Here is a 13,246-nt window from a genome sequence, read left to right as displayed (position 1 = left end):
AACTCACAGAGATCCACCTGCCTCTGCCTCCCGAGTGCTGCTTTTTTAAACCCTTCAGTTAAAACAGTAGCCAGTACATATGTCTGCTGTGATCTAGGAAACATGTATTACCCTGAAGTACCAACTTAATCTTCTAAAATTATAAAAAGAGATCCTCATGCTGTCTTCATTCTATTGATGCTAAAACTGAGGCTTCTTCAGAAGTTAATGAGAGCTCCTATTTCAAGAAACAAAATTGAGATCTGAGACTATCTGCCTTCCCCAGCTTGTCTGTCTTCTATTCCAGTGCTAGAGCAGACTCTGACTCTATGGATCTTAAGGCAGAGAAGAGAGTCTGGCCTGATCCGGGGACCATGGGCCCCATGGTCTTTCACAGCTTCAAAGACCCACTATTTGGGTTACAAGCTTGCAAATAATGGTGGTCAAATCTTACCTGCAAAATGTTTCTATACTTCAGTGTTTAAATTTCTAGCAACACATAGAAAAGTTGTTAACTTTCATTTCTAAATTTAACTAGAACGCTCATGGTTTCCCTAAAACATAAGTGAAAAGCAAGTGAAAGCTCCAAGCTCTCCCATGGCAAATGTTTACAGTATTTTTTGCTTTGTCAATGAGGTCAACGAAAAGTTGGGCACCTCATGAGAAATGAAAGATGGTGTAGGTCTCTGCAGCTCTACCTATGGGATATTCTTATACACAGAATACTTTCTATTTGTACAAATACATAAATGTACTTGGACTTTCCAAGCAAAACTTGGAGGAGAAAATTTGGTCCTGAGTAGAAAGTGGAGCCAAGAGAACTTTGAAATTCCCATTCATAGATCAAAATGACTCAACTGGCAAGAAATATTTTAATCTTATTTTCTTGCTAACATTTGACCCCAAATGACTTGCCTTTTGAGCTACACCCAGACAAAATGTCTAGTGATGAAAAATGAGCATTTGTAATTGGCTGAGCATTCCATTTAGAGAAATTACAAAGTATAAATGGTAGGTTGCATGTCCTTTCTTGTGTTTTTAAAACACAAGGTTTTTATCTTTTATGTTTTGGGGAGTTCATTAAGTAAAAGGGAGCTGTCTCTTGTATTAACTGCCTGAGCTCCAAATACTTTTGAACCACTTTGCTTGGCATTCTAAGGTGCTCAAGTCTGAGCTGTTTGACATGGCATTGCTGTGTTAGCTCCTGTGTAAGTTGTACAGCTATGCATGCCATTGCTTTTGGAATAAAAGCCAGAAGCCCTTTTTTATTTCCTTGTCATTTTTAAAATCTATCTGCAGATGTGTGCCTTGGGAAAGAAGTCCTAAGTGCCGGCTAAGGAATCTAAGCTATCGCAAACGCAAAACGACTATGAATAAATTTGTTGTACTCAGAAAAAGCTGCTGATTCCATCTGAGTTGCGAAAGAAAAGTCAGCCCACGTAGTGGCATTCCTCAAATGATAGCATTGTCTTCATTAAGGACTTAGAGCATGTTTGATCCCTTCAGTAGATAAATCGAGCTCATACAAATCCTAATCATTTCACAAGACAGAGAGCTAGGCAAAGGTTTCTAGGTAGACATTATGCAGCTCCAGTGGCTGAGTGTTGAGTGTTTATTGGAAAAACTTCAAGCAAGCTGGATGCATACTGGGGTGGTAAAGAGCTTTTGCTTTAAGTAAATTTTTCCATTCACTGAAATATTTTGACCTAAAGACTTGATCCAGGAATGTTAAATTGCTTAATGCACGATGACTTCCAGACATAGCTGACTTTAGTGGATGCTGCCATATTGAGACCCACTGAATAAATGTTCTCAAATGCAATGACATTAAAAAGTCAGACTGCACTATCTTCATTTTAAGTATTGACCCAAAGATCCATTTATTGCAAAATAAACCACACTGGTTTAGGCCACATATTGGTTATGTTGTTCAAATCTCAACGGGGAAGGAATTTTCACAATGTACTGCAATTATTTAGGCTTTCTCATCCCAGCACCTACAGACCTGGACTACAGAATTGACATTACCATCACTGTGCTACACTGTGATGATAAAATGACAGACATAGATTGCTTAGAATACCACCTGGCGCAGAGCAAGTTTTCAAAGCCTCTTGGTTGATGCTGTTAGTTGCTAAGATTTTTTTTCTCAAACAAAATGTTTAAGGTAGATAATAATTTAGGAGAAAATATTCTGTCTCTGCCCTTACTACTATCACTTTTATTTCCATTCTACAGTTTTGGCTGCTATACTTTAAAAGTAAATCATGAGAGAGTTGAATATAGAACTTTAAATGATATTTATTGTTTATTGCAGTTGTGTTTCAGGCACTGTTCTAAATATTATCGCCATATTAACTCATTTGATCTTCTCAACAAACATATGAATAGCTAATAGAATTGACTATCCCTTATCTGAAATACTTGGTATCACAGAGTTTAGAGTTTGAGAATATTTGAATATTCACAATGAGGTATTTGGAGGATGGAATCCAAGCCTACACACTAGATCCATTTATGTTTTGTGTACACACACTCAACAGAAGCCTCAGACATCTTTAATGTGCTTACATTTTATATGCAACCCACCCAGCAAGGCCAAATGTAGAACTTCTCATTCATGGCATCATTTCAACATTCAGAAAGCTTCAGATATTCAGGTCAAGGGTGTCCAACCCGTGTCAGTGCACACTTTTACACATGAGAAAACAAGAGTTCAAGACAAGAACTAATTTCTTCAAAATAACTCAACTCACTAGGATTAGAGTCAGAACCCTCACTCCAGCAGTCTGGCTCCATAGGCTCCAATCTTTGTACTCTCTGAACTAACTCTTGCTATCTGTGTTTACAAAAGTCTTCTACTATGGCACACTTAATTGCTCATTATTTGTTGTGTAGTTTCCCTGTTTTTCATGGTTCATATATTATGTATTTGGGGCCTGGATGTTAAAACATCAAGAGGGACAAAAGCTATGTGCTCTGCTGGTATTTCAGTAAATAATATATTGCTATGTGTAAGTTCAGAAAGTAACACATTTTGGATGATGAGTCTGTTTTTAAAACCCAACGTTATTCTGTTGATTTGTTAGAAGAAATGTTCCAATAATTCACACAGTTACTCTTAGTATGAGGAAAGAAAGCCTGATTCCATTTCCTTCTTTTTAGAAGTGGCCTTTTGGTGACACTTCCCAAACTTTCAGTAGTCTCTTTCAATAATACTAGCTACTTGAGTATTGCCATTTCCATCCTAAAGGCTCTTCGCCAAGGATGAGTAGCATTTATTAGACAACATATTTATGGCCCTTATTGGAAGCATTACTTGCTGGAGGACAGTTGAAGATTTAAATGAATATATTATCATCTTCCCAGTTATGTGGAAAGAAATAAGTAGAAATAATGAGGTCATGAGGTTAGTGTTAGTCCTCATTAATGTTATAGAGACATTTATGTATATTTCTCCTTGTACCTTTGGTTATACCAACATGTGTGAGTGAAACAAGACTAAATATTTACAGTGTGACAAGTGGCTTAAATAAAAATACACCAAGTCCATGTATCCATGGTACTCATTGTGAATCGCTCACAACACCTCTTTGAGTACAATATTTATATAGAACATTAATTTAGTATATTAACATATTAGCTTTATCATACACTAATATAATTAGTTAAATTAACCAATTAAATTAAATTTAGTTAAAATTAATACAGCATATTAATCATATAACAATAATTAGTATGATTTTATATGAATATAATATTAGTATTCCGTTTGAGTTTTTCCAGCACAGGACTGTTTTGTTTTCTGATTTTACTATTATCTTAGAAAAGACTATACAATATCTTTTGTTTTGGTTTTTGGTTTTTGGGGTTTTTTTGTTGTTTCTGTTGTTGTTTTTTTTTGGGTTTTTTTGAGACAGGGTTTCTCTGTGTAGTTTTGGAGCCTGTCCTGGAACTCTGTAGACCAGGCTGGCCTTGAACTCACAGAGATTAAAGGCGTGGTCCACCAACCCCCAGTGGTCTATACAATATCTTGCTTACAGTACAAATGGTTGCCACAAGGAATGAATTAAGAGTTAATTCATCAGACTTTCTACATGTTTATTACGTGTTACATACTGTGCTAAGTGACTCAGAGGTGAGCATTGCTCTTACCTTGAGGAATTCAAGGAAATGGTAATACAAAAAACTGAATTGTGGGTGTGAAGTGATCTATGAAGTCATCTTGAGTGCTCCATGACCACAGGGCATTTGGGAGGCATGAGGGGCTTCCCAGGAAGGCTTTGGCCATGAAACTAAGCTTTTGTAGTAGATCTGAGGAGGGAAAGTTATTATGGGGAGAAGAAATTGGATGGTAGACGGAGCATCTGCAGACAGAAAGTTAGAACATTGTGTTTCAGGGCAAAATTAGCTTATTTTTAAATTTAGTTACTGGAATATTATGTCATAAACATTTTTGTACTTTATCTCCAACGAAGCAGTTATAACTATGAACACATTTTATATGTTCATTGAATGACGACTCTGTTTTTTAATCAGTTCCAGCTACAGATGTTTGATATTGTTTGCTCTACGTCATGGGCCAGTCAAGACCGATGCTGTGAACTGCCCGGCCTGGTAAGAATTCTTTGGCCTCTATCAAAATTAAAATCTATGATTTCTTTGGAAATGAGGGACCGTTCCTCAATATCCATACCATAACCAATTCCTTTTGTGATGATAACTAAAGTCAGCAAGTTTTAATAGAAAAGAAGAACTCAACTAGGCCATTACATATGATCCCACATGGTTTGAACTGCATATCACAACTGTTATTGACACATACTCCAGGCAGGTGCTTTCAAACTTCCTGCCTCACAAATTTTCCTAGGCCAAAGGACATACTCAAAAGTTCCACTTACAATGTTTATTGTAAGTCTCCTGCTTATGACTGACCACTTCGTAGCCATAGAAAAATACTACACAGGAGTTGAAAGGAAAATAGGACATTTTTGTTGGATTCTTGATTAATGATGCTTATTTATAAATGAGAAGTGTATTTCTCCTGAACGTGACAGTGTTTCCATGTCTTGAGATGGGCTCTTGCCTGTTCCTCACTTCCTTTTACGCACTGATTTGCTCCATGGTCTTGTTTTTCATCACAGCAACTACTGAAAAACTAGACCATCCAAAAGATGCTTCAAAATTGTTGAAGATGTACACTGCTTTTATTTATAGATTTCACTTTGTGAGGAGAGTGTCATGTCATCCAGGCAGTAGTCAAACTAACTGTGTAGCCCAGTGTCCTATTTACATTTGACTGTCAACTGGACACTGCCTACAGTCACCTGGGAGAGGAACAATCTAGTTCATATTAGCCTGAGGTCATATCTCTAGGGAGCTGTCTTGACTGTTAACTGTGGGAGAACTAAGCTCACTAAAGGGCTGTACTATCCCTAGACAGCAAGTCCTTAACTCTGTAAGTTAGGTTAGCTTAACTCCAGGTAAGCATGGGCCTGTGAGCAGACCAATAAGCAGGCGTGCTGTGTGGTTTCTGAGTCAGGTTCCTGCTCTGACGTCTCTCACAGTCAGCTGACATACACCTTCTCCTCCCCTAAGTTGATTTGTCCGGATGTTTTGACACAACATCGAGGTGTAACTAGAACAAGAATGACCTTGACTTCTGACCTTCCTGCCTTTATCTCCCAAATCCTGGCATTACAAGGTGACATCATGGCCACTCCCAGAATGAAGCTCTCAACTGTCTTGAGCTAGTTATTCACATAGAGTCCCGGGGATGCCAGCCATTGCTTTATGTTCCTTGAGTTTTTAAAACATTCACAGTGCAATGTGAATTTATCAGACTGGCCCAGGATATCCTGTCACACCGATTTGGAAATGTAGTCATAGTCTATATAATCTATTTGACACGACTAGAAAACTAAGCATTTCCCATCATTCTCTCAACGTATCTGTATATCTACATATAGACAGGAAAGGGATCTACATCTTTGGATCCCCATGGAAAGCTAGCTGGCTCTGCTGTGGCTGGACAGTCAGCATATCTTAATAATGATCACAATGAGCACAGTCAAGTCTTCATGAAGTCCAGAGGACTTGATTTTAGAACCAGATTAGAACATTTATTGCAGGCAGTAAATTCCAGGGAGCCTGTTTGGGGAAGCAAGTAACTCATTCTTTCTTCCTCAAAATAAGTTCCTAAACTAGCAGTAAACTAATCAAGACATCTTAGTCTTAGACATAAAGGAAGATAGGCTGGGAAACGGAAGAGGAAACAATCTCACTTTGTATAAAGAGAAAATGTGAGCACCAGTTCTCATAGGAAGGACCTAGGCCTTTTCAATACTTTTCTCCTTGCTTTATTCACTGAAGGGTTATAGATTCCATACCCGGAAGACATCATCAACTAGCAAAAACACCCCTGCGTCTTGAAACAGGAAGCCCGGTGCCAAATTCATTTGAGAGATCTTAAATTGATGTTTTAATCCAGTCAACCAAGTATCAGAGCAGATGAGATAGGTCAGCAGGAGATTGGAATGGGAATTGTTCCTTACGGTCCACCATTTAGAGAAAAGGATGTGGAGGGTATATAGGTCATTTGTTCAACTGTTTTGGGGCGGGACTTGGTTTGAATACCTCAGAGACTTACTTTCATCTTGGAAATTTATTGTCTGTGCTCTGTTCCATCTCACCTCACTGCCCTGTGAGGTCTTACACTGAAGCCCTTTCTATCTGCTCAAGGGGACTGGTGGACTAAAGTTCTCAGTTTCTTATTGCAGTGCTGAGGGCATTTTGATATCTGCTCCAACAGGATATTTTAAATTTGTAGGAGGCTATTACCAGGTGCACTGCCTCGCTCTGTATTGGAGTAACCCACTTGCATTTATTCAGTCCTATGTTAGCAATCATTTTCAAATGTCACATGTCACTAAATGCCCCAAGAGAGGAGAAAAAGGACCCACACTCTAAAGTTTCAGGTCCACAGTGTTTTCTTGGTTTCAGCCATCAACGCTGATAGAATTGCCACAGGATACAGATGTATGTACACAGTTTTAGTTCTTTGTTTTAATTCATATGCAGTGGTTTTGACTGAGCCTTTCAACAGGGTTTCTTTCATTCTTTAAAACAGAGAAACAACATAGCTTGATGTAGGTGCTTAAGGCCCTTAGTTCCAAGGGCATTGCTGTGGTGATATCTTTCTTGTACAAATAAAGCCTGTCTGAGGGGTCAGAGAGTGGAGTTTGCCACTAGCTAACCATCCAGACTAATATGGTTAGATAGTGGCAAGTTTCTGCCCAGCTACGTCACTTCCTGTCTGTCTGTACAGACCTCCAGACCTCTATGGTTAGCTAGTGGCAAGCTCCGTTCTCTGACCCCCAGACAGGCTTTATTTGTGCAAGAAATTTATCACCACACATTGCTATTCTAGATGAACTAAATAGAAACCAAGGTGCCCTGTGCTCTCTGCTGAACTTGTTTCTTCACTTGCATTTCGAAGCCAGTTTCAGCAAATCCCTCTAAAGCTGGGATAACTGATGATCCGTATATAGCCATGCTGTCTCCTTACAGAAGAAATGGTGCAGTTGGGAACCTTATAGCACAATGTTCACTTAAAGTTTGAAAATGTCTCCTAAAGTATTTTCTTAGAGTTAATGAAGCGATTTATGTAGACTGTCTTGCTCACAATTACCCTTTATTTTCTACTTAGAGGGATGAAGAGTCCTGCCCAGACCTTCCACGTTCCTGCTCTTGCTCAGAAACTAACGAAGTAGCTCTAGGACCAGCTGGCCCCCCGGTAAGTCTTGCTATCTCAGCCTTGAATGGTCTTTAGTGGCATTAATGCTATCACCTTGGGGTCTCACACGCAATGCCTACTGAACTAAAGGGCTGTCACACACTTAAGTAAACTTAGGCATATTTACAAGATGATCGTCTTCTAAGCATGCCATCCATCTTCCATTGCTTTCTGAAAACATCCCTCCTTTAAGCCACTGTGGTTTGTCTTTGAGTTTCAGTCATTGGCCCTCTGCTTATAGGATTAGTATAGCCTCTTGCTGCCCACTCTGTTTAAACATTTATTTGTGTTCTGTTGATGCTGTTGAGTCATTTTCAAATAAATCTGCATACCGCTGGGATAAATTGGAATAAATAAATAAAGTATGAATAAATAAAGTAAGTTCAGTCCTTCTGTTCAACTGAAGGAAAAGTTGTCTGGTGTCATATGACCCCCACTAACACGGGTCACCTCTCCACTTACAGAGCAAGTTTTTCTGTACAGACTTTAGTAGGAGCCAAGCCTACATAAATTGAATGATATCATCTACATTGTATTCATTTTTAAGGTGATCTAGCATTTTTAGCAATACTCTTTTTTTATAATTTTATATTTGCTTTTACAAATAGATTTATTTAAATGCATTAACCAATTAAAACATTCAGAGGATACACATATTGTATTAGATGTGTGTTTACATACATGAACAAATATGTAACGATAAATCTTTCCGCCAGCTGCCCGAGTTCCACCCACTGCCACGTTAAGGTCCCAAGTAACGCACAGAGACTTATATTAGTTTCAATGCTGCTGGCCAATGACTAGGATTTCTTATCTGTTATCTCTGTCTTAAGTATCAACCATAATTATTAATCTATATATTTATAAAGACTTATTGAGGACGCTGGCGGTGTGTGTCCATTCTTCTCAGGGTCACATGTTGAGACTGTCTTTACTACCTTTCCCAGAATTCTCCTCAACTCCTAGTCTTGCTTTCCTATTGGCCAACAGTGCTTTATTTATCAACCAATAAGACAAACATATACACAGAAGGACCTCCCCCATGACAAATACATAGTATATTCATGTGTATTGTGTACATAGATATGTCTAATAAAGGAAATTGCCACTAAAAGTACAGTTTGTGCATCAATATGTCAGAACATCTTGGGAAGAAATACAAAGGAGTGTGATTTCAGAAACACTAAATTATTTTTATTTCTGTATAAATAACTACAGTTGAATTGTTGCTTTTTCATTGGCTTTTTATGAAGTTATGATATAAAACACACATAATTCCATGCCAATTGAGTATTTTATTTTTATATGTGAACAAAAGTAGCATTATATAAAGCTCTAAATGAATAAATTGTATAAGAACTTTTAAGGTTTAAAGGGACCCATCAGCAAAGGTTTTCTAAGACTATGTAATGATCTGCAGGAAGGGCCGGAACTGGGTGGGGCGTTTCCAGTTGAAGATTATGATAAACATTTACTGGCACACAATGTGTGGGCTTCATATAAAATAGCAATGACCTCATCCCATATGATGAAGAGAGATGAATAAAGTATGCTGTTTTGAGATTTGTTCTTGAGCTAATACTTAACATCTGTTTGCCAGGGTGGTCCAGGCCTCCGAGGACCAAAAGGCCAACAAGGTGAACAGGGTCCCAAGGTAACGTGTTCTCTCTTTGTCTCAACTAGCCATCACTTTGGAATTAGATGTGGCTTCATTTATGCTTGTGACTTGCAGTCTTATGCATTTGTGACACTCATGTCTAACAGTTTTGACTTGATGTGAAGATGTGTACCAAATACCAAAACAAGTATTTAATAACTCAGGCAAATGGGCAACTTTGGGGACAGACAAGAATGCCCATGTTCTGTGTGACTTAGCCTGCAAGGTGGCCTCTCAGATACTTGCTTCTCTTTCTGAATCTGTAACAGAAATGTGTCTTTTTTTATTTAAATTAGAAACAGGATTGTTTTACATGACAATCCCAGTTCCCTTCTCCCACCCATCCTCCCCTACCCCCCCAACTAAAACCTTATCTGTCACATATCTTTTCTGCTCCCCCTGGATGGTGAGGCCTTCCATAGGGTGTCATCAGAGTCTTTTGTATCCTTTGGTATAGGGCCTAGGCCCACCCCCGTGTGTCTTGGCTCAGTGAGTATTCCTCTATATGGAATGGGCTCCCAAAGTCCACTCCTATGCTAGGGATAAATACTGGGCTTCTACAGGAGGTCCCATAGATTTCTGAGGTTTCCTCACAGAAACCCATGTTCCTTGGGTATGGATCAGTCCCATGCTGGTATTCCAGCTATCAGACTGGGGAGCAAGAGTTCCCGGATGTTCAGGTCAGCTGTTTCTGTGTGTTTCACCAGCCTGATCTGGACCTCTGTGCTCTCCACTGGTCCTTCTCTGCATCTGGGTTCCAGTTCAGATTGGTGATTAGTTATGGGTGTCTGCTTCTACTTCCACCAGCTGCTGGATGAAGGCTGTAGGATGGCATATAAGTCAGTCATCAATCTCATAATCAGGGGAGGGTATTTAAGGTAGCCTCTCCTCCGTTGCTGAGATAGTTAGCTGGTGTCATCTTTGTAGATCTCCAGACATTTTGTGTCTTAAGCAGAATCTCACAGTCACAATTCAGCCTCAGTCCCTTCCACATTTAAGGATTCCTTCTCCAGTTTGGTAATATATATAATCAAACACCTAGCTTTGCATTCTATTCTCAGTATCCAAGGCCACCAAGTAGGATACACCAGGTCATGCATTACAGAGGCATCAGCCAGCTAAAATGACCAGGCCATGCCAACCCACATCAAAACACACATTTTTTTTCTCCTTTGCACAAAGGCATCCTAAGGACTGGCAGAAGCCCAGGCACTAATTGAGTTCAGGCCTCATCCTCTTCCCTTTGAATTCTGGAATCTTAACTGATCTCCTATGTCCAGCGCCATGACTTTCTGATTGATTCTACACATCTGTTCTCAAATTAATTTCCTGAGAGTCTATGCTGGATTTATGACTTGTAGTCATGAACCATGGCTTGGCCATTGTTGGCATCATATTCATGGTTCTTCGTTCCTTCCTAAAAGATTTATTTCATGTGTATGGGTGTTTTGCATGTATGTCTGTGCACCACTTGTGTCCAGTCCTTGTGAGTTTCAGAACAAGGTATTGGATCACCTGGAGCTGGAATTATAGGTGATTGTGAGTCACCATGTGAGTACTGGGAATCGAACCCAGGTCCTCTGCAAGAGTGGCCAGTGCTCTGAACCACTGACCCATCTCTCCAGCCCCTCCAGGTCCTTTCTAACTCAATTCTCCATCTTATTCTTGTGACGTTGCTTCTCACAGTTTCCACACCACCTGTCTTACTGATTTAGTGCTTCAGATATATTAGATTTACATACTATTCATTCGCATAGAAGAGACCATTACACTAAAAAAAGAGTTTCACTTTAGAATTGGAAACAGATGATGCAAGGTAGGACAAGAAGTGAGCATGAAAAAGAAGTAAATGAAAGAAAGCTGAAGATAATCAATCAAGTATTATCCAACTTAGAGACCATGGGTGTATCCTTTGTGGTTTATCTGTTTCATTTTCTGAGACAGGCTTGCTGTCCCTTACATGACTCCATCACTTCCCATGCTGTAAGACAGGCCAGAGCCGAATTCCTCCTCCCAGTAGTGTTGCCCCAGCTCTTTCTCTGGGTCATCCATGGCAGACAGAGCCCAGGAACTCCTATGCTTTCTGGCTTCTGCCTCGCAGGGACTCCTTCAGCAAGATTCCAGTAATTTTTCCAACATTTTCAGTTGACAATGGTTCTAATGCTGACTAAAAATTAATTCTGATATTTGGTGACACTAAGGGAACCCATTTTCTCTAATTGTTTACTCCCACAGGATTGTCACTAGTATGATTATTAATTCTGTACTGCTGTTTTGACAAACAGAGGATAGATACTGTTATCAGTGGATTTTGGACAACAGAGTATCATATAGCCACCTTTGTGGATAGAATAAGGACAGATAAACTAAACCGTGTGTGTGTGTGTGTGTGTGTGTGTGTGTGTGTGTGTAGTCCTAATATGCATTTCTAACACCAAATAGATGATAAGAATTTGGATCAAAAAGCAATGTTTACGGGTCTCTTCTAGTCTATTTGTTTTAGATTTTAAAGAATAAAGTGGACCACCTACCTTCTTCCCTACTCTTCAATAATACATAAGTGACACAGTGCTAAACTCTTACTGTTAAACATTCTAAGTGATATTGGTAAGTGGCCCCCTCTCAAGGACATTGCGATTTTAATGCTCAGCCCTCTTCCTCATAAATCTCCCATGCTTCTTATGAGGATAGTTATCATCTGATATTCTATAGTCTCATTTCCCACACAATTCTCAAATCACGTATGATTTCTGGTCACCCCGAGTCCTGTGGAGCTGTTCTCACTAAAGCCACCACATGTGGCCAGTTCCACAGGCTATTGTTTAATGTTTACCTCCCTTGAGGCCTCTGCAATGGTTGACTCATTTGGCGAGCTCTCTCTTGGAATTTGTTTCCTCTTCGTCCTTTCTATCTTTGTTCTGGTACTCACTTTGTGGGTTTTCTTCTTCAGATTCTTTCCCAGGCTTTCTCCATTCTAACTGTCGTGTAGTTTTAAGCAACTTCTACTTCCAATGTGTAGTTTAAAAAAATACTTAATTTTAATTCTACTGTATTTGTTTGTGTGGGGGTGTTTGGCCTCCATACACATCTGTGTGCCATTGTGTGTCTGATGCCCTTGGAGACCAGAAGAGGCCATTGGGTCTCCTGGAACTAGAGTTACAGACAGCTGTGAGCTACTATCTGGGTACTGGGAACCAAGCTTGGGTTCCCTGAAAGAGCAGACAGTGCTCTTAAACCGGGAACCATCTTGCCAGCTTCTTTCAATATGTTCACCCTCATCTGTGAGCATGTCATTAGCTCTCTGTAGCCTGCCCAGGTCAGATTTGACTAGATTCTTCAGCTTCCAGACTTTCCCATGTGACTTTACCCATACACTAAATCTTAAGGAAACTTAATCTGCCCTGATGGCCTATCTGTAGTTTACTCCACTAGGATTTTTTCCCCGTATTCTTTATCCCAAGTAATCCATTAAGTGATTTCACATTTGAGACGATTTACAAATTATACTCATAAAATTATACACATAAAAGAAATCAGGATGTTGAAAAGACATCTCTACTCTTGTGTTTATTGCAACAGAACTCACTATAGATAAAAAGTGAAAACAACCCAACTGTGCATCAAAAGACCAGTGGGTAAGAAAAAGTGATGCCTATAGTATTTAACCATTTAAGAAGGTCAAATCTGGTCATTTGTGAAAACGTGGATGGATCTAGAGATGATTTTATTAAATGAAAAAATCCAGGCATAGAAAATCATGACTATATGCATATATGGAATCTGAAAAATTTGTAAAAAATTTTGTAGAAAATTAA

General features: G+C 39.2%; 1 protein-coding gene across 1 annotated transcript in view; it reads left to right on the top strand.

Annotated features, from left to right (window-relative positions):
• Positions 1-13,246, top strand: part of LOC103158800 (collagen alpha-1(XIV) chain) — a 208,269-nt gene that overhangs the window by 143,378 nt on the left and 51,645 nt on the right. The window contains exons 36-38 of the mRNA XM_027431692.2: positions 4,519-4,596; positions 7,688-7,774; positions 9,375-9,428. Coding sequence (XP_027287493.1) covers positions 4,519-4,596; positions 7,688-7,774; positions 9,375-9,428 — 219 coding nt within the window. The remainder of the gene's footprint in view (positions 1-4,518; positions 4,597-7,687; positions 7,775-9,374; positions 9,429-13,246) is intronic.

This window comes from Cricetulus griseus, chromosome 10, assembly GCF_003668045.3.
Source record: "Cricetulus griseus strain 17A/GY chromosome 10, alternate assembly CriGri-PICRH-1.0, whole genome shotgun sequence".
Classification (NCBI taxonomy): Eukaryota; Metazoa; Chordata; class Mammalia; order Rodentia; family Cricetidae; genus Cricetulus; species Cricetulus griseus.
Note: the sequence above shows the minus strand (reverse complement) of the source record. Positions and strands in the feature narration are given on the sequence as shown.